General features: G+C 46.2%; 2 protein-coding genes across 10 annotated transcripts in view; one reads left to right on the forward strand and one right to left on the reverse strand.

Annotated features, from left to right (window-relative positions):
* CTSV (cathepsin V) overlaps positions 1-21,838 on the reverse strand; it is a 551,781-nt gene that overhangs the window by 444,577 nt on the left and 85,366 nt on the right. The window lies entirely within an intron of this gene.
* Positions 1-21,838, forward strand: part of AOPEP (aminopeptidase O (putative)) — a 361,112-nt gene that overhangs the window by 188,850 nt on the left and 150,424 nt on the right. For 7 of the 9 annotated variants that reach the window (XR_012922069.1, XM_076008542.1, XM_012748180.2 and 4 more), the window contains exons 6-7: positions 13,299-13,488; positions 17,426-17,532. The exons of the other annotated variants lie outside the window; for them this stretch is intronic. Coding sequence is in view for 6 of the 7 variants with exons in the window: in XM_076008542.1 (XP_075864657.1) it covers positions 13,299-13,488; positions 17,426-17,532 (297 nt within the window). In the remaining variant the exon portion in view is untranslated. The remainder of the gene's footprint in view (positions 1-13,298; positions 13,489-17,425; positions 17,533-21,838) is intronic. 9 annotated transcript variants of the gene reach the window in all.

Here is a 21,838-nt window from a genome sequence, read left to right on the forward strand (position 1 = left end):
CCTCATTCACTGTCTCTCCCCTGGACTAGTTTTCTTCTCCGTGACAGTCCTCTGTGCACTCTCACCTTCCCCCTCACCTTGAGTCCTCCATCGGACCCGCCTGTGCTCTTTCCCAGAGCCCCTCTTGGCAGCCAGCCAACTGAGCATGGCCTGTGTCTTCCCCTTGGGGTGAGTGGCTCTGAAACGGTGTGCTTTCTCTTCCCCGGGCCCTTCACCCCACTTTGCAAGAGTCAGGCGCCCAGGACACACTGTTAGCTGAGATGCTACTACCCAGTTGGGATCCCAGCTTCTTGGCAGTGATGTCCCAGCCCCCGCCCCTGGCTTGCAGGTGTGGCCTGTGGGCATGTAGCACGTCACCTGCTGGTCTTCTCAGCCTCCCTCAAAGGTCAGGACCAGCTGTGTCCCAGTCTCCCTGCTCTGGCCACTCCTCCTGCTTTTGCTCTTGACTTGAGGGTGTGCTTTAACCTAAGACACCTGGCTTCACATTGAGCAGGCAAAGGACAGAGGGGGCACTGGTCTAACTTGCTGCTTTTTTTGAGGACAGTCTTTTTTTTTTTTTTTTTTTTTTTTTGAGACAGAGTCTCGCTTTGTTGCCCAGGCTAGAGTGAGTGCTGTGGCGTCAGCCTAGCTCACAGCAACCTCAAACTCCTGGCTCAAGCAATCCTGCTGCCTCAGCCTCCCAAGTAGCTGGGACTACAGGCATTCGCCACCATGCCCGGCTAATTTTTTGTATATATATTAGTTGGCCAATTAATTTCTTTCTATTTATAGTAGAGACGGGGTCTCACTCTTGCTCAGGCTGGTTTTGAACTCCTGACCTCGAGCAATCCGCCCGCCTCAGCCTCCCAGAGAGCTAGGATTACAGGCGTGAGCCACCGCGCCCGGCTTGAGGACAGTCTTTGTGCGGGACATGTTGTCTGCACTTTTTTATACAGCATGGGCAGCAGCATATCTAATTCTGTGTTGCTTGAGCAGCTTGGGAATTTCCCTGCATCTTACGACAAAATCCGACATTTCTGCAGAGAAGGGTCACTGGGAGCAGGCAGTCTATTAGGATGAGCCATATGAAATTGCCCATTTGGGGAAATTGAAAATAGTCACATAATCAGCAATTTCATATGTGTCAACCTAAAAGTTGAAAAGGTTGAGGGTCAGGGCCTCATCGTGATGTTATGTTTGCCTAATAAGCATGCTGGGCTTTTGCCTGGAGTATTATGTGATACAACATCAAAAGTCTACAGAACAGAGTATTATTGTAGATACTATTATGTAATACTTATGGTATTATTATCACTACTACTTGAGATCACTTTAGAGACAATTGAGAGAGAGAGAGGCAACACTAAATCACCCCCTGGGAGCCACCACTGCCTTGGCCCTCACCTCTGGTCTCCCCCCTTTGGAACTGGTTATTTAAAATGAGCTCTCCTCTAGCCCCATTCTTGTCCTCCCGGTTTGAAACAGGACACTCCTGGCCAGTGTGGTTCATTTCACAGATAAAGAATGTTGGGTGATCAATGGCCTCAGACAATGTAGTGTCACAGTTTCATTTTCAAAATGTCATGGTAATAAAAAAGCCATTTGCTAATAAAAAGGGTGGAATTCATTGGTGAGTGGCATTCACATCCATGCTGTCACTGTCTCACCCAGATTTCTCAGAGCAGCTGCTGGCTCAGTGTCGTAGCTGAATGATGTCATTCCAATCATAACGTAATTTTCCAGCTGGTTGGGACGGAAAAGGGGTTTATTATTGTGGCATGTTTTTCATTGTGTCTGAAAGAAAGTGAAGCAGACAGGGATATGTGACAGTATCAGTTCTGTTTTCACAGGTGTGTCTGACGGATACAAGGTACCTTTCACTTGGAATAGAAATGTGACTGTATGGCAAAAGCAAATTAAAAAAAAACTGTCCTCGAGAGATTTAAAATATATATATAATTAGTGTTGGAAATTGGCCTCGCATACATTAAACTCAAAGAACTAGGGGGGGGGGGTAGGCTGTCTCCCATCTCTGGTCTCAGTTCTGTCCATACTGATAGGGCTTGAACTTCATCTTTGCTTTAATTTCTCCATGGAGAAGATGGAGACCTCCCAGGGTATTTGTTTGTTTTTAACTTTCCATTGTGGTATACTACATGCAGAAAAGTGTGTCTTAAACATATAGCTTAGTGGATGTTCACAAACTGAATACGCCCCTGTAACTAGCGCCCTGACCAAGAAAGACAGCATGACCAGCACCCCAGAACACCCCTATTTCCCTTGTAGTCACCTCCCACCTGACACACACAGATGAAGGCCAGTGTCCTATCTTCTGGCAACATAGATTTTAGCCCAGTGAGACCTGCATCAGACTTCTGACCTTCAGAACAATAAAATAAAGAAAAATTGTGTTGCTTTACGCTATGTTATTTGCGGTACTTGTTGTAGCCGCCCTAGGAAACTAATACAGTGATGCAGCTGGCAAGTGGGAGAGCTGGGAATCGAAGCCAGGGCTCTGTCCCCAAAGTCTGAGTTCTTAGAAACCACTATAATGTATAGTATTGCCATTAGCTTTAACGGTGTTTGGTTGTCTGTGGAAAGTACGAAGGTAAAATGAAGGTATGAATGCCAGCTAGCATGTGGTTGAGAAATAGGTAGCCTCTGTCTTTGAGGCGCCCTTACTTGCCCATCCTGCAGCCCCCATGTTCAGAATGTCTCCTGCCTAGAAAGACATAATGTGATATGTTGTCAACACCATTGCGAGTTATTTGAATGTAGCATCCCTACCTAAAGTATTCATGTTCTAAAAGATAACCCAGGGGATGACTTTGTACTATTTATGAGAAACAGGGCTATGCCAGAGTGCTGTGGCTGTTCATGTGGGACCCAAGTCCTTGCTAGACTCCACAGTAGAATCAGAAAGCACCAAGACTTGTCTTTCCCATGCTGCCTTCTAGCTAGAGGTAACTAAAGAGTGCACATTGGCTGTGGGCTTCCTAGGGAAAGTTGCTTTCCTGATGAAAGGGATCAGTGTTGCCGGCATGACGCCCACACATTTCTTCTGTGTTGAGCATGAACATGATGCCTGGAGCTGTGGTGGCCAGCTTGTGAGTGCGAGGCAGCAAGCATGAGGGAAGAGGACGAAGAGTGGGAGGACAGAAAGGCTACGGCTCTGACTGCATTGCCAGCGGCTGAACCAACCCCGGCAACCGCCCCCCTTCAGAGGTCCTTATGAGAAAGGACAAACCTCTCCTGCATGTCCCATTGTTAGTTATATTTTCTGTTACTTGCAGCTGAATACATTCCAAACAGACTCAGGGACCTTTCAAATCACAGGGAGGCAGCCGCCTAGGAATGGGGACATGGGCAGGAAGAATTATTTAGAAGGAAAAGAATTCCTGTGATCCTCGCCCACGCTTTCACCATGGTGAGCCCACCCAAGGAATGATGAATCCAGGGAGCCATCCAGAGAAATGGGATTCAGCCATAGATATCCCATAAATCTGATGTGTCTCATTTGGAGAGAAGAAATACAGGGCTCGTAATTTTAAATGAAAGACTCAGTTAAAACCAGGAGACTTTGGAGAGCAAAACCTTTTGTTTATTTTTGTTTCTGGTGAGGTTTATTACCTTTTAAAGGGAAATGCTGTTAAGTTGAATACCTCTGAGAATGACCATCTGTCCCCTACTTGCTAGGACCACCCTGGAAAAATATTAGGCATAGTGTCTGTTTATCTCAACAAGCATGCTACATTGGTCTATCTGTGGAGTCACAGTCACAATTAAAGATTAGGAAATGTGCTGTTGTTCTTAAAAGCTCAATTATTTATGAATCCCCAATAGCCAGGTGATTCCTTATCCTTAATGGCATTTGTTGATGCAGATGAGTACTTTGAAAAATGAAGAGAGACATTTACTTTGAAAGCGACCACGAAGAAGATCTCTGACTGGATAAAGATAACTCAAGCAGGCTAATCCTTTTAGCAAAGGTGGTGATATATATTGTGGCAGCTGAATGCTCCTTTATAGCCAAGGGAGAACAATCAGTGAATTCATTCATTTAATTCATGAATTTTCCTTCTATTTACACTTTAAACAAACATGCCAGTTGTTTGCTTAGTTAACAAGCTCTGCCTTCATTATAAGCCATTAGTGTCTAGTAGTAATTGAAACTGTGTTTGGATTTCAAAAATACAATAAACCTAATTAATTCCACCTTTGCTAATATGGAATTTGTAGTGACTGACCTGAACTAGGCAGAAATTTGAGTCTTTGCCCTCTCTATGAAGCAAGAATTTGCTAAATCATTTTATAGCCATAAACGAGGTGGATAATAGAATTTTTCGTAAGGAAAACTAGAGGTTAAATCCAAGTGCTTATTAGGGGGCAGGCAGCAAACATAGATTAGTGAATGGGTAGAGCATCCTCTAGGAAACATTTGGTCTTCTCTGTCTACATTTGGTAGAGATGTGGATGTAAGAAATATTTCACTTTCTTTTTATCCTGCCATAAGAAGAAAAAAAGCAGACGCATGATTATAAATGACAAGTGGACTCAGCCAGTGGCAGGGAGACAGGAGGGTGTGGTGAGGACCACAGCAAACTGGAGAGCCCAAGCCCGCTCTGAAAGGGGCCAGCTGCTATTCAACTGCAGTTGCCAAGTAAGAACGTGGGTCCACAGTGGGGGACTCCCAAGTAGATTTTGCCTGTTTCACAGATTTAACCTAGATGAATCATAACAGGGACCTTATATATTCTTATCTTTGAATTGATGTGTAATGCTTAGCTTAGTATTGTCCTTAGGAAATGATACAGTATTGCCCTTTGGCATTAGACTCCTGTGTGTGAGAGAGAGTGTGTATGTGTGTTGGAACAGAATAACTGTGTCAGCTCCTAAAAAAGAATGTGGGCCTAGTGTGGCCAGATCTTTCAAATTTTCAGTATAATTTAAAAATCTGGATTTCTAGGTAGAATCTTCCCACTAACCAACTTTGGCAATGAATTTAAAAAATAAAAAATAATACTGCAATGCAGCCACCGCGGTATATAGATCAGTAGCTCTCAGAGTGTGGTCTCTGGACTAGCAACATTATCACCTGGAAACTTGATAGAAATGCAGATTCTCAGGCCCCACCTAAGCCTACTGAATCAGACTGTCTCTGGGCAAGGCCTAGTGATCTGTTTTAACAAGCCTTCCAGGTATGGCTGCCAGGTTTAGCAAATATGGCATGGAACACCCACTAAAAAATTATTCCTTGTTTATCTAAAATTCAAATGTCACTGGGTGTGCTGTTTTTATCGAGCAACCCTACCTTCGGGTGATTCTGATACATGCTGATGTTGATCACGCAGAACGCGCATATGAGCCAGGCTGCTTGTGTTTCATTCGGCTCTGACACATACTAACAGTGGGACCTTAGACAACTCATGCAACTTTTCTGTGGCTTAGTTTACTTACTTGTAAAATGGGGATGATGATAATTTCATCTGCGTGGAGTGGTTGTTAGAACTGAATCAGGTAGTGAACATAAAATACGTAGGACTTTGCCTAGGAATAGTAAGTAATATCTAAGTGTTTAGTATCATCATCATTTTATTTTTCTAATCTTTCTTTTCCATCATCATCTTCATCACCGCTGCTGCTTCCTTCCACCCAGGTGTCAGGGAATACTTGAACTTATCTTCTTCCTTCAGTTCTCTTTTCCTGGATCTAACTTTGATCTGGTTACAGAACTGGTTCTAATGCCTGAGGCAGCTCTATTGCTTGTCCTTATCCAGAGCAACGTCCTGCTTTGAAATCTAGCCAACAGTGTGGTTATCTGGCAGGGGCTGCTTTCTTCCATATCAATATACTGCTTCCAGAACTCTCTATTGGCCGTCTGTAGCACCTCTGTTGTGTTCATGCCTATTGCTGAACAGATCGGCCTTTCTGCTTCGTGCGTGCTTTCACCAGCCCACAGCAGGGCAATTAAACATACTCCTGACTCTGCCTTGGATTTGCAGATTCCCAGAGTGCCTGGCAGGGGCTTGGATGTTTGCTCTCAGTTATGGAAACAACCCATGCCTCCCCCACCAATTGAATTCTGAGTACTCTTTGGGAAATCCCCATGACTGCTTTTTCTAGACAAAGAACATGGGAAGACTTGATTTGTGGATCCAAAGAGTATATTTCAAAGGAAATCAGTAACCAAACTGTTCTTGCTGAGGGCGGATGCAAGCTGCCCCGACGTGTCCCTTCATGAAGCAGCTTTCCAGGCTTCCACATGGCCACAAATGACAGACTCTTACCCATGCAGTGAAAGCCAACTGCATGAGCTATTATGGCTCTCGGTTGTGCCACTTTATTGCTGTTCTGGGAATGAATCAAAATGCATTATTTTATTAAATAAAGATTTTCCCTGTATCACAGTGGAGGCTAATTTTATTAGCTCTTTTTATGGGAACAAACATCATCACCCTCATTGGGGAGGAAGAGGGTGGGGGCTGTGGGGAGGTGAGGGAGTGGAGAGAATCACATTTTGTCGTCCATGTGCTCCAATGGAGGCTGCCAACATGTTTTAATTGCTAATTACTTACTTACCAGAACAGTTCTCCAGATCCTAGGGAAAATGCACAGCTTTCAGCCCATAAGTAATTTAGAGATGATCCAGACATGTTCAACTACCATAAATATTTGCTCACATTGTGTGGGTTTGGATGTGTCCCTTGATGTCCAAAACGTGCAGTCTCCAGAATGTCCAGTAACTTCAAAAAAAGTTATTTGTTTGTCCTTACCTATGAGATTCTTAAATGTGTACTTTAAGGCAGAACATGTCCTTTAAGATTCAAAGAGGGAAAGGAGTCTAAATCTAGTTGGAAAATTCAATCAAATACTGTTTTTACCTCTGATTACTTTAGCTTTACAACCTGAGACATTCATTTGCAGCTTTATTGAGCTTTTCTGATGCCCATAACCACCAGAGATCAACTTCCTAAGGCAGGGCAGCCTGAGGTAGGTGTGACTATTTAGTGTGCAGAGCTGAAGTCTAAACAATGTTCTGTTTGGATGTGTAGCCCGGTGGCATGGAAATAGAGCGTCCACCTCTCTGCTCATCAATAGCTAAGTACTCTGTAGGCTCTGCAGAGCCAAGGGTGGTCTCTGTGATTTCTAGAGTCAAGGTGGTCTCTGTGTTTTGTTGTTGCCGTGCTATTGTTTTTCCCGTTAGCAATACGCCAAGGCCAACACCAAACCCAACTGTGAAGCTGGGAACAATAATTTGATGTCCTGGCCTCTCATCTACCTGCTGCCCCCCTGTGCCTCTGTCCTCCCCACTGTCATCTGCCCTCTGCTTTGGAGCCCTTCTCCCATGAGATCCCACCATGAATCCTGGTGGGATCCAGGTATGAATCATGTGCACCTCCATGTGAAATTAAACCACAGCCTGTTCTAAGAAAATTTAGGAGTTAACCCAGAGATGAACTTGGAGCTCCTACTCCTCGGTATAGTGTTTTTTTTAAATCTTGTTGTCTACTTACCCTATTGTTATCTGCTTCCCTATATTATCACTTCCGCTTCTACTTCCATCATCTTGTTGGCCACTTCCTAGGCTTGTTTTCTGCTTCCTTCCTTTTGTTGTGTGCCTTCCTTACTTTATCTGTTTTCCTCCTTTTGCTACCCATATCTACTTCCCTCATCTTGTTATCTGTGTCTTGCTTTTGTTATCTACTTCCCTCATCTTACTCTTTTCTTCCCTCATCTCTTTTTCTCCTTCCTCCATCTCCTTCTCCACTTCTCTTGCTGTCTAGTCTATTTCCCTCATCTTTTTATCCATTTCACCCATCTCATTACCTACTGCCTTCATTTTGTTATCTTCTTGGCTCTGTAGCCCTTGGAGTTTGTGACCTGCTTTAAACCACCTCTATTTGAAAAGAATATCAGGCTTTGGCAAAATAGGTGGGAGGTAGAGGCTGGGGAGAGGCAGACTGGTGTGCTGCCTTTCCTGGGCTTCAGGAGGCATACTGACTAAGCACCCTTGTACCTGCTTGTCTGAAGTGTGCCCTTGTGGTGACCCACCAGGGACTCCAAGCATAGGACGTGGTTATGAAGAACTAGGCATTGCGTTTGGGAATTTCGGCTCTTTGGGGGCCCATAGTGATTTCCCATACCTCCCTTCCCCTCTTTCCCTCCTCTCCCTCACCAGGAAGAGGCTGAAGCTTTGCTGATCAGTAGGCCTGGTAACTTTGGACCAGTTCTGGCTATGGTATAGATTTAGGGAACAGAGGGCCTAGGACCTGGCTAGTGGCTTCCCTTTGGTGTGCTCTGAAGATAGAACTCCTGGGAGGACAATGATCATGGCACCTCTGGGCTCGAGCTGGCACAGAGGGATGAGAGCCCAGCAGCATGTGTCCCAGCGAACCTTCCCAGTCAGGACTGTGTGAGTTTAAATACTGGCTCCATTACTTGGCAGCTGTGTGACCTTGGGCTAGTCACTTTGCCTCTCTGTGCCTCACTTTCCTTACCTATCAAATGAGCTCATAATAAAAGCTAATAATAATAAAAATCCTGAGGTTGTGGGGTAGAGCAAATGAGATGACGTGTGTAAAATACGGTGCCTGGCACAGAGCAAACACCCAAGCAATATCAGTCCTTAGAAGAAGGATATGTTTGTGACACAGCTGTAAGGAATATGGCCCTGGGCTTTTCTCAGTCACTCTCTGCCATAGTCATGGTAACCGTTTGAGCCAAAATTCATTCAGGTAAGTGAGCAGATGTTTTACTGTCTATTTGTTTTTCAGAATTTTTTAAAAGAAAACTTTACCAACTAACATTAGCTTGTTCTTTCAGACCTAGCCATTGGTCAGATATAGCAAATTTTCTTCAGGTTTTTAGAACTGGTTTCCACTTCAGGCTACTGAAAGTCCCATGGCCCCCAAAGAACATGTCCTCATCTCCTGAGCCCCAACAGTAAAGATTGTGTAGACTGTGTGACCACAGTCAGGTGCCAGATGAGGAGAACGGAAGGTCACTATTCCCAAGTGAGCAGTCTCAGGGCTGCAGGGGAGGAAGGTCCTGCCAGGTCATCTGGGCCCCCCCTTTGCCTTCAAGATAACAGGTGCGTCGTGTACGTTTTATTGCATTCAGGGAAGGGGGGCTAAGGGTTTCAGTTAGGAGAAGAAGGGGCAGGAGTGAGCATTCGATTAGTAAAGGCATCGGTGCAGTGTTGGCCTACACCTCTTTACACCTTATGGAGGAAAGAGAAAACATGTTATGACCCTGGAGGAGGAGTGATGAGGATTTGTCCTCCCTTTCAGATTGCCCCAAGCTACTGTGAGTCTCTATTTCAGTTGTCCAATTTAGATTAGCAAGAAATTAAATCATACAAACAAAAGTTGCCTCCAAGTGATTATAAGATCCGTAGAACTATCCCATTTGACCTTAGAGGGAAAGGAGCCTGGCTTCCCTTTTTCTTGGTTCTTCCTACTTCTCTGTCATGGGATATTGGGTTCCACGTGTTGTTGAAATTGTGAAAAATGTTGACCCCACGAGAACTTCAAGCTTGATAAACATAAGTCTGCATGAAGCCTCCTGAGGATCTGTATGAAAGTACATTTGCTCCCCGTGAGGGGAATTGGGATCCGCTTCAGTATGATGGGAGGGGTGGTTTGGGGGCTCTTCTTGTCCTTAACCAGAAGCCATTTCCGATCCTCTCCAGCGTGCAGCCCGCTCTGACCTGCCGTGGCAGCAGCATCTCGCGGGGCGGCTGAGTGCTGTATGGCTCCCTGAGCAGCAAGATGGGCCACGCTGGTCGGCTCTCCCTGGGAAAAACAGAAATAAATCAAATACCAGCTCCTACTTAAGATCTGATGAAATTCTCCATTTCCGTTCCAAATTGAATTCCTCCCGAAGGATCGGAGCAGCTCCTGGGAGTAATGAAGGCACTCCTTCCTCCCCTGCTAGAAGCATGTTTTAAATTAGCGAACACAGCATTCTAATCTGGGTGGGTAGGTAGCATTCAGGAACAGTCTTGAGAAACTGCTTGCAGACCAGACGTGATATTTTTAATCTCGGGGGGCATGGCGGCAGACGTGCAATCTGCCTGGCCTCTGTGGAGGAGGCAGCCCCGCCGGTGGTCTCCTGGGAAAGAATGACAGCACGTGGCCTGCTGTGGCCCTGCACCCCTCCCTGCCTGCCCACGTCCTTCTCCTCCGCCACTTGTAGACAAGGAGGATTTGTGGTGGAGAATACAAGTAAGGGGGCTTGTGCTTTTTGAGCTCTAAAATATCACTTTCCGGCCCATTTCTTCTTTGGGAAAAATGACAAACTGTGATTTTTTTTTTTTTTTTAAAGAAATGTTTTTAGGATGAAGATGTCATTGAAGTGATTATCTCCCTTCCTCTGTAACGATGATGAATGGACAGTCTGGCTTTTGTAGAGGCCATTGACACAGACCCTTTCAAGGAGGGGGATTAAAAAAAAAAACCCTGTTCTCCAGTGGGCCTTGCCGGAGTGGAGACTGATCACTGGCCGGCTGATCGGGACCACGAATAAATGTGTGAGGAGCCCGGGGTGAGCCTTAGGAGTGGAGGTTAAGGTAGGAGTAGAAAATTCTAAAAGTTCATTCTGTTTTGAAGGTGTACATGAGATAAGCTGTTGGTAGAGAAATATTTAATATTACTCCTTGAAGTGAACTTGAAAACATTATTGTACTTTTTCTTCACTCACTGTTGAAGAAAGCAGTTAAAAAAAAATGGTAAGAGGTTTTAAAAGATTCCTTAACATGAGAAATTCTGACATTTAGGGTCAAAAGAGAGAAGGAAATTCTCCTTGAAAGAATATTCTATCAGTCCTTTTATGTCAGAATTTTGTTAACAGCCCTTGAGAAAGGTTATTAAAACCTTACTCCATGTTTTTAATTTAGTTTTAAGGAAGAAGCCATTTCCTTCACAGGGAAATAGCCCAGAGTGTCCAGTAAGTAAAGCCCTACCTCAGAGGGCAGAGCAGGCTGCGGGAGGAATTCAGTCAGGTTCCCAACCAGAAAATTCGTGAGAAGGTCATGTTTTCCACTGATAATGGGGCAATTTATATCAAGTGAAACGCCCTTCCTTCCTATCCGGGAGGATGTTTAAGCTTCTGTCTCCCTCAAAGGACAGTAGGAAATACATTTCTCCCCTGCTCAGAAGAAAGGACTGCAGATGGGAAATGGGAATTTCGGTTGAATTCCAGCCACGCCAGGGTCTGTCCTGAGCCGGACCGAGATGCAGCGAGGCTGGGGTCGTGTCTGCAGAGTGCTGAGGGTGGGGACGGAAGTGTGGTGGAGACAGCAAGGAGTGTTCAAGGGGGAAAAAATGAAAGGGCAGGAAAACGAAATGCCACCCCACACACGACTGCTTTTGTGCATTCCTTCAGGCCCTCGCAGACTTTTATGTTTGCATAAATGGGCCTTGGCAAGGCTTCCACGCCGGGACAAAACAGCGCAGTGGCGGAGGCTCTTTCTTCGTGAACAGCCTTGCTGCGATTTCACAGTCATCAGCTTGAGGAAACTTCCTGGCTTGAGCAGACAGCAGCCATCTAGCCTCTGTGCGGATGTGCGCACATCTGTCTGGCTGGCTGGCGGACCTTTCCCATGCAGGCTTGCCTTGGAGACTGTTTGTAAGGCCTGAAGTTACTTGTGTTTTGTTTTAGCCAAAAGGGCGAACTGCTGCCAGCAGTATGTCTGGAATGTTATTTACTCGGTACATTTCTCTGGCTTTTCTTTGTAGCACTGCACATGCCAGAGCCAGGGGTCATTTATTTCAAAATGCCAGGTTCTGCAGTTTGTCTTCTCAACGGGGTGACTTTCTCAGTGAAAGGAAGTTTAGCTCCTGTGCCTCTCAGCTCTTCCTTCCTTCCATGGCTGTTTTATTTTTGTTTTTGGTTTGTTTGTTTGTTTGAGTTAGTGCTTTGAACAAGTGCTGGGGCCTGTTGCATTGCACCCCTTTGTCCTAAATGCCCCCAACTCCACTTTTAATTTCTGGGGGTTTCTAGCAGACTCTTCAGAATACCTGGCAGCTGGTTTCTCATTTGCGTGCCTGCCCTGTTATTATTTCACATGAAAGCTGTCTTATTTTGGCAGACATGACTCCCTCAATTGCAGTTGAGCTCTCTGAGCTGAATGGGGAATGTTGTGCAAGGGAAATATAGGTGGGGTTTTCTCTAATGGTGGCTGTGGGGGCGGAGGAAAAATCTGCAAGCAGTGTTGGCTTGTGCAGAGCCAACATGATGGCAAACAAATGGCTTTTGAAAAAAGGAACCGGTGTGTACAGTTTCTTAATTTGGAAGGTTTCACAACTGTTTTTGTTCAATTGATGGAGGAGAGATTTTTTTTAAAGAGCAAATCCTTCATTAGAAAGACTGTAAACAAGTCCTGGAAAAACAATCCATGCCAAAGGTGGATGCATAGGAGTTATTCTACTGGCCTCTTCTTTCTTCAGGTCACCTTCCTCCCATGTCATCTAAGCAATTTTAATCGTGGTATTTGGGGTTTTAAAACAAGTATGGAAAATGAGATTAGATAAATCTCCCTGTCTAGTGCCAGCCCCGGGGCCGTTTGCACACCTGGGTGGGTTAATTCCCTACCTTCTCTCTCTCTCTCTCTCTCTCTCTCTCTCTCTCTCTCTCTCTCTCTCTCTCTCTCTCTCTCTCTCTCTCTCTCTCTTTCTCTTTCTTGATAATTTCGTTATGCCACGTGAATCCATAAGCGCCTACAGACAGCCCGAAAACCTTTGCTTTACACAGACTCAGCCTTTATCTGCGTCTCTTGGAAGCCTCGCCCATCCACGGCACCTGTTAGTTTGTTAGCTCCGTAACCAGCCCTGGTGTGAAATGGAAAATTTTTGGTTCCATTCTTCTTGGCGTTTTCTGTCCTTCTGCATGACTTCTCAATTTGCTTGTAAGCTGCTAGGATTTTTGGCTGAAGGGTCTTCTTTGATCACTCTCCTGACAGCATGGGCTTCACATACTCACACCTGCTCTTCTTTTACAGCCCAGATTTCAGAGTAAATGCTTCCATTGCCTTGTAATTTTTTCAGCATAAAACTTTGGTGCAGTTTACTTATTAGAGGTAATAGCCGTTTGATGACGGAGACAACTGCTTGGCAGAGACAGCAACCTGAACTACTGCCAGGAGTGTAAACTGCCACTTTATTTATGCCTAAACGCATCTAAGCCACAAGCCCATCAGTCATGATCTAGCATGCACATGATAATAACAGGCTCACCAGGCTAGGAAAGCTGCTCCATGGGGTGGCCATGAGGACGGGCTCTAACAAGACTCCATGTGTTTTCTCCCCCATTATCCACAGCCCACACATCATCTTCCTCTCTCAGAGCACCTTGACAGCAACGAGCCATCTCTGTGGGACCCGTCTCTGCCATGAAATTGCGCACGCCTGGTTTGGCCTAGCCATCGGGGCCCGCGACTGGACGGAGGAGTGGCTGAGTGAAGGGTTTGCCACTCACTTGGAAGATGTATTCTGGGCTAAAGCACAACAGGTGGGCTTAAAGTGACCCTAAACATTTCACTTCCCAGAGTCACATTCTGTATATAGTCATTCATTCAACAGCCATGTACTGAGCGCTACTATGCACTGGGCACTGTTTCCGCTGGGGAGATAGCACGTACACAAAAGATGGAAAAGCCTCTGCTCTCTGCAGGGTTCACAATCTGGAGACAGGAGAGAGAACAGACAAACAAACAAATGAATCTGTCTCTCTGATGTCTGTCCACAAGTAATGAATGAATAATGAAGCAGTTAGTGTTATAGGCTAGCAGGGGTCCTCAGACTTTTTAAACAGGGGGCCAGTTCACTGTCCCTCAGACCGTTGGAGGGCCATTGGAGAGTGCGGCGCACGTTCCACACATGCGCACTGTGGGCCCAGGACGAGTTGGCTGCTAAGCAGGACAGGCAGCGGTGGCAAAAACACCCTGCAGGCCGGATAAATGTCCTCAGCGGACTGCATGTGGCCCTCGGGCCATAGTTTGAGGACCACTGGGTTAGGGAATGGTGAGGACAAACTGGCAACTGCTACTCAGCTCTAAACAATTCTCATGGTGAAGGGAGGAGGGCTCAGTATAGCTGGGCTTATAGTTTTCTAAGGGAATCCATACATCTGTATTTTTATGTGAAGCTTACTAATTTAAAAAATATTATTCAAACCAAACATGCCCAGAGGCCAGACCTGATCAATGCGCTCCCAGTTTGCAACCACTACTTTAAAGAATTGACCACCAGTTCTAAGGAGGATAATGAGCAACTGAACTGTTTCCTGCCTGCTTGTAAGATCCTAATATTTGGGTCACTTGTTTTCCCTACCACCCTGCCCCTTATACTACTGGACTATTTGACATTTTCCAAAATTCCCAAGTTAGTACACACCTGTATGATTTTGTTCAAGGTCCTGTGTCTGTTGAAATCCTATTTATTTTTCAGTGACCAGCTTGAGTCACCTTCCCTGGGTAGCCCAGACAGATCACTCCACTCACTACTTTCATTCAGCACTACTCTCCTATAAACTCTGAATTCCCACAATGTTTGATGCTTACCTCTTTTTTTCTCATTTTTTTCTTTTTCCTTCTATAGTATGATTTCCTTATTCTCACAACTAGACTGTGATCTCTTTAAAGTGGAGCGGGGTCTTACTCATCCTGCTGTCCTCGTCACAGTTTAGCTGCGGAGCTGGTGGTGTGCACATCCTTGTCCCCTGCCACACAGAGTCCTGTGAAGAGGGGCCTCTTGGTAGATACAGGGAAAAGGCTGGGCTCTGAGTCGCACCAGACTTTGAATCCCAGCTCTGCTGTTCAACAGCTTAATGAGTACAAGTAGGTTGTATAGCCTGCCTGAGCCTCCGTTTCCCCATTTGTAGATTGGATGTAAGAATGTTTAACCTTGCATGCTGAATTAGATGATGTGTGAATGAGCTTAGCAAGTGCCTGACATGTGGAGGGTGTGCAAGAAACAACTATTTTCTTCCTCTTTGTATTCCCCTCTACCTTGCACACAGCAGGCATTCTGCAAGGCTTTAATATAAACGTGCCTCGGTCATGATCTCTTCCCTGGGTACTTCCTTCTGAGATGGTCAGATTTGTGCCAGTATTGGCATTGCTAGTGTGTTTCAGGCATCTGATAATGATGTCTCTTTCACCTCCTGCATCCCCAAAGAGTGCTCCCTTCCCCCTGCCTATACTCGTAGGTGGTCACCCTTAGTCTTCTGGCCTGGGTCCTGCCTCTGACTGCCTCACATCCATCCACATCCCATCCCCCAGCTGCGTACATTCCCTGTCCGCCCTGTGCTAGATCTGCAGGGATACAAGGGTGAGACACAGCTCTACCTAATTGTGAAGATAAGAAAAACACTCAGTGGAAGGAAGAAGAGAGTAAGTTAGAAAAGAGAGGTAAACACCAAATTCCGTGGGAGTTCAAAGGTGGGAGAGGCTAGGTATGAACGGATCTGGAAAGTTTTTGTGGAGGTGGTAACTTCTGGGGGGGCCTCAAGGGAAAGCAGGAGTTGCGTGCTCTCTAGCCTCCTTTTGCCTTAGCCTCGCATAGGAGTCGACCCACCTTGTCATCCTTCAAGGCGCATGCAGTGACTCTTCAACATGTGGAAATAGGAACGCCCCTGAGGCAAAGTGGCCATTCTAGATTTGAGCACAGAGTTTGGAAGCATTTCCAGAGCACGTTCACCACCCTGACCTCTTTCTTTAAGGGCGAGACGGAGCTGGTGCTGGTCCCTGGTGAGCGCCACCGCGCACCTTCCAAGCAGCAGGGGAGCGTTCTGTGGGAGGGATGGGCTTGCCTCCTCATGGGACAGCCTGGTCTGCAGCAGCCTCCACCAGTGAAGAGGGTATGAGGATGCACTGGCAGCAGTGGTCATTTGGGTCACTTCGCTATCCCGGAGACTGCAGTTGGCAGCACTGAGCATCGCAGAGCACAGCAAGGGGGGAGTATGAAATCTTGGAACAAAGAGATGGGGACTGGCATTCACTCCAAGTGGCACTCCATAGGGATAAGTGAGTCGAGTTAGTTACAAGATTCAATCATATAACTTGTCATCAACCTGGATAAAGTCTGAAGTCCTTCACAGGCGTTTTAGTCTACTTGGACTGCCGTAATAAAATACCGAAGACTGGGCGGCTTGAACAACAGACATGTATGTGTCACAGTTCTGGAGGCTAGAAGTCCAAGATCAAGGCGCCAACAGGGTTGGTTTCTGGTGAGGTCTCGCTCTTGGCTTGCAGATGGCCACTGGCTGCCTTCACTGTGTTCTCATGGCTGACCTCATTTAACCTTAATTAGCTCCTTACAGGCCCTATCTCCAAATATAGTCCCATTGGGGTTAGGTCTTCAACATATGTTTTTGCAGGGGACAGTTCAGTTGGTAACAATTGGCCCACAAAGTCTATTGACCTCCTGGCCTCTGCCCACTTCCCGGCACCTCTCTCCCTCCCTGCATGGTAGTCTGCTCCTGGCGTCACCGCATCTCTCACCATTCTCTAAGGATGTTAACACTCTCCCAGACCCCATGTGCCTGGCACATGCCCTCCCCCTTCCTGAAATCGCTCCTCCCTGGCTGACACCTGCTTTCCTCGGGGATCAGCTGAGGCACCACCAGCTCCTCAGGAAAGCCCTGGTTGGCCAGGGGCATCTGGGTTCTTCCCTAACCTCCACCATCACCTGCACTTTGATGTTAGTGTTCTTACCTGTCTCCCTCTCCCCCAGACTCTGCATGGTAGGAACTCTGTCCCTAATGTCCTCAGGGCCTAGTAGAGACTCAGTAAATATCTGTTGAATGAATTATGAGGGACCTTTGATTTCCATATATGCCTGTAGACACTGGACAGTTTCCCTCCCCAGTGGGTGTCCTGCTGCCCTCCCTTGCAGAGATGGTAGCCGTGCAGCCTGGCGAGCTCATCTGAGCGACAGCAGCCGGCAGGGCAGAGTGTGATGGCCTTCCCCTCCCCCACAGGGAGTCCGGGCAGTGAGCTTTTTCTGGTTATATGCAAACAGAGTCATCTGGGTTGCATTAGCAGGCTCCGCTGTAAACAGTCCTTAGCGAAATTGAGGGCTGGGAAAACAGGAGGTAAATGGAGGGGCCTTCCCCACCCTGTGCAGAAAGACAAAGCAGGAAAGGAGGACCGGGGGAATCGGAGTGGAAATGGCCCCTGGGGAGGCCCACTCTCTTCAGGCCAGGTGTGTGTTGGGGGAGTGGGATGGGCTGCAGGACAGGGGATCTCTCCCAAACAGGCTGTCCCAGCTCCACGGTTGGTTCTTTGTTTGAGGAACTAAGAGGCTCCCTCAGGCCTTTGATTTTCTGGTGCGGTGCAAGGTGAGAGCAGGGGGCAGGCCATGGGACCCCCCATTGAAACAGCAAGCCGTTCCACCAGGACCACAGTGACCACACTTTGTGTGCTTGTGTGTCTGTGCCCGAGCAGCTCGCCCCGTCTGAGGCCCGGGAGCAGCAAGAGCTGAGGGCCTGCCTGCGCTGGCGTCGCCTCCAGGACGAGCTTCGGGACTCCCCGGAGGAGATGCAGGTGTTAAGGTAAAGTGCCACTGTGCTCCCATCACCTCTCGTTCTCCTCCTTTCCTCCTCTTCCCTTCTGGGCACATCCAAGCCGTCTGATGACATCTGCTGTGTTTCCTTTCTAAATTAAGCTGGGCTGGGTTACTCATCCTCCCGGGGATGTGACTGTTCTAAGTCTTTCAGGGTGTGGGTTTCGATTTGCCTTCTGACATCTTCCTGGTGACTCTATTCAGGAAAAAACTAGCATGAGGCCATTTCTGGGACCGAATTCTTCACTTGAAGTTCTAATAGTCACTTAATTTGTGGCTGTGGACGTGGAGAAGGTTGGGGTTTGGCAGCCTGGCAGACAGTAACCCTTTAAAGCCAAAGGGGAAAAATCTTTAGGAAAATATTGATTCCGAAGTGTTTAGTAGTCACAGATGTGTGTGTGTCAATGGGGCCTTTTGTTTCCAATGTGGCCCAGCAGGAAGCTTGTTTGTAGACTGTGGCTTATGGCACCTGCAGGATTGCTTCTTGCCATTTTCCCATGCTTGTCCCTCTCTGCTTTGTACCTTTTCTTCACTAAATGGTTATCTGAAATATGGTGCCTAGGCCCCAGGAGCACTGAGGTTGCTATGGCAACAGAAGCTTCCATCCTGGCCCCTCTTGACTAGAGCGAAGTGTTCCGAATCTGCTGTCAAATGGGGTGGGAGTGGAGAAGGCAAGCTGTCGAGGAGCTGCCTCCTCTCCTCACCCCATCTTAGATGGCCCTCTGAAGGTGGAAGCCTACCCCGGACGGTTCTGCTGCTGTGGTTTGCTTTTAATTAAACACCCCCACGCCTTCTGACTGCAACTATAGTGCACAAGCCTAACAGAAATGCACCAAGCTGGCCAGACCCCAGGGAGGGAGGCTGCCTGGTGCTTTTGTGCAGCACAGCAGAGCGTAGGGTGTGGTGAGCTACGCCCTACCCTCCCAAGCTGACTCATCTATTGTTTAGAAGAGGCACCTTGAGTGGTGGGAAGCTCAGCGGGCCAGGAGCCAGGAGACCTGCCGTCTCACCCCAGCGCCACTGTTCCTACCTCTGTTCCCTCAGCCAGTGTTTATTGAGCCAGGCAGGATGGCTACCCCTGTGGCCAAAGAGGAAACAGTCTCATGGAGCTCCCACTTAGTAGTGACACTATTGCATGCACCAGCTGGTCATAGGTGGTGAGCAGTGCTGGGGGGGAATGCTCGGTGAGGTGAAGCCTGACTGGAGGGCTTCCAGGAGGGAGGTCGGGGAATTGAATGTGGAGAAGAAAGAAATGAGAGTATTCAGAATGACTTCTAGGTTTGTGACTTGCGCAGTTGGGTAGACAGTGATGCCATTTATGAAATGGTTAAAGACTTTGGGAGGAACAGGCTTGGGAGGGGTAAAAAAAAATGAAGAGTCTAGTTTTACATATGTTAAGTTGTGATGCTAGATAGATATTCAGTATCAAGAACTCTGGGGTCTTCAAGTCAGGAGCTCTTTGGAGAGATTTGAATATTCAGCTTATAAAACACTTAAAATTCTGAACACGTTGAAATCACCAGGGAGAGAGGAAGTGAGAGAAGAGCTCGGGAGGAAGATGAGGAGCCAGTAAGGGATCAGGGGGAAATCAGAGTGTGTGGAGAAAACCAGGCCCCCCCGGGGGGCAAGAAGGCAGGAGTGGCTGGTGTTGGATGCTGCTTAAGGAGGGTGTTAAAGGGAGAGAGAGGTAGGACCCCGGGAAGGATGTTGGTGACCTTGACCTTCATGCATTTATAGATGAGTGGTGGAGAAGGAGGCCAGGCGGAAGTGGACAGAAGAATGAATGGGAAGGCAGGAAGTGGAGCCAGGATGTCGACTGGCTTCATGAGAGAGCTTGTGCTGGCAAGGGAAGCAGTGCTGGGGAGGCAGCAGAGGGAGTGAGGGTCAGAGAGGGTTGCTCTACCGTGGGGGACGACCCAGGAGCGTGCCTACGTGCGAGCTGTATAACTGTGCCAGCCCCTTCACCTGTCAGAGACTCGGTTTCTCCAACTAAGAGGCCGTCTCCATTCTACACATCTCCAAATCCCTTGATGCCTCTGTTTCTATCCTTCCGGGACACGGGGGACATCATAAGTAATATGAGTTTTGATGAAACGTGTTTCCAGCTTATAAGCAAGTTCGACCACACCCTGGGAAGTCAGTTCACATTTGAGGAGGGCCTCATCTCTGGCTTCCCTGGGGCTGGTCGGCCCAGCTTCAGACGGCCTCGATCTTTTCCTTTGTGTGTGGAGTTGGGAGAAGAATATAGTATTTTTAGACCTTTGTGTTCAAAGGCTTATTATGGCATTTGCTTTTCTTTGTCTTAGTATTCAGAAATTGTGCTTACCTAAATTTAGGCTAACGATGAAATGACTGCATTTGAAAGACTTATTGTATATCAATATGGAAAAGACTGTTATCAGATGTGCTTACAATGAGGAGGAAATGTTTCTGAACCTGCCCTGAATTACATCCTCTAGGTTTAGTTTACTCCCATCCCCTAGAATTCCCCCTTAAATGGGCATAGAGAACTTAGAAATTATTGAAAGTGAAAAGAAGAACCAGAGTTGTAAAGATTTGTTCTCAGATTTTGTTTTGTTTTAACATGCAAATGAGACCTTAGGAAAGACATCCCTTAAAACAATACAGTGATCAGAGATTCTTTCTTTCTTTCTTTCTTTCTTTCTTTCTTTCTTTCTTTCTTTCTTTCTTTCTTTCTTTCTTTCTTTCTTTCTTTCTTTCTTTCTTTCTTTCTTTCTTTCTTTCTTTCTTTCTTTCTTTCTTTCTTTCTTTCTTTCTTTCTTTCTTTCTTTCTTTCTTTCTTTCTTTCTTTCTTTCTTTCTTTCTTTCTTTCTTTCTTTCTTTCTTTCTTTCTTTCTTTCTTTCTTTCTTTCTTTCTTTCTTTCTTTCTTTCTTTCTTTCTTTCTTTCTTTCTTTCTTTCTTTCTTTCCCATTGTCTTAAAATAATGGATGAAGAACAGTTTAAAAGTCTTGATAGTTTCCTCCACGTCAGCAGACATGATGGAAACTTTTCTCACAATTTGTGCAGCAGTTTTCAACATGGTTGCCCACTCCACTCCCTTCTTCAAAAAACACTTTCTTCTTAAAATACTTTCTTCTCTCTCTACTGTGTGTTACATGCCTCGATTTCCCTCTACCTCCCTGGCCTGTGCTTCCCTACCATTTTTGCTGGCAATTTAACACTGAAATGGCTTAATGCTAAGAAAGACCAAATAACATGCCTACTTTCATACAGGTGATAAAGAACAGAACAGGGATTTAAACACAAGGATTGAAACTATCCTCTTTTCCTGCCTTCAAAGAACTTGAAATAGCATTTAGTTACATTAAAAAACAAAAACAAAAAAACACTCCAGGTATCTTGAATTCTGGAAGGACATTCAGGTTAGGGTGAAAAAGTATCCTTGGAGCAAGCATCTTTGTCGTTTAACACATGAAAACGTGTGTTTTAATATTTCAGAAGATACTGGGGGAAAAAAGAAAACTCAAATGCTATTGGTTATAGATACTAGAGTATTAACGAGTGACAAGAGAAAAAAAATTTTGTTTGCTTCTGACTTATTAATTTCAGTAATTTATAAGAACTGTTTTCCACTGGTGCCTTCCGTGCATCCACTGTTGAACCATGGGGCTCTTCAACTGTGTCTTAGATTGATTTTGTTATAAGTTGTATTTGCATCAGATATGTGTAGATTGACTTAGTCATAAATTTCATTTGGTTACAAGTTTCTTGTGTTTTCCTAGCCTTCTCAGCCTTCATTGGCTGGGGAGCCTGTAATGTGGCCACAGGCTCTGGAGGCATGGTGATTTGCTCAGAATTTCAAAATGTTAAGGGTCACATTAATGACTCCATGCCTTTCTCACGCCTTGTTAATTATTAAAGATGTCTTCCTGGGATACAAGACCCCAGTGGCTCTCCCCAGACTCTCCCTCACCTCTCCACTAGCCCTGGGAAGAATTGTCCACCAGGCAAAGTCTGATTTTGTTACGGTTGTGTTCTGTCCTGCCGCTGCTCCACTCTCTCCTGTTGTCGGTCCCTGCCTAGAAGCTGCTCTCCTGACTAGCACAGCAGTGGTGGCTCTTGCCAAAGAAGATGCTAGGGGGCTTCCAGAAGGCTTCCCGTGCCTCTTGTCTCTAGGGTGCAGCTGGATTCCGGCAGCTTCTCTCTAAGTGCTTCCAGTTAGCATATTCTGACAGGCCCTGTGGGATGGAAGAGCTACAGTGGCAGGGTCAGAAGAAATCTGTTAGTTTTTATTGTTTGTGATTTATTATCACTTCCTTTTTTTCCTGGATTT

Source organism: Microcebus murinus, chromosome 12 (genome assembly GCF_040939455.1).
Source record: "Microcebus murinus isolate Inina chromosome 12, M.murinus_Inina_mat1.0, whole genome shotgun sequence".
Lineage (NCBI taxonomy): Eukaryota > Metazoa > Chordata > Mammalia > Primates > Cheirogaleidae > Microcebus > Microcebus murinus.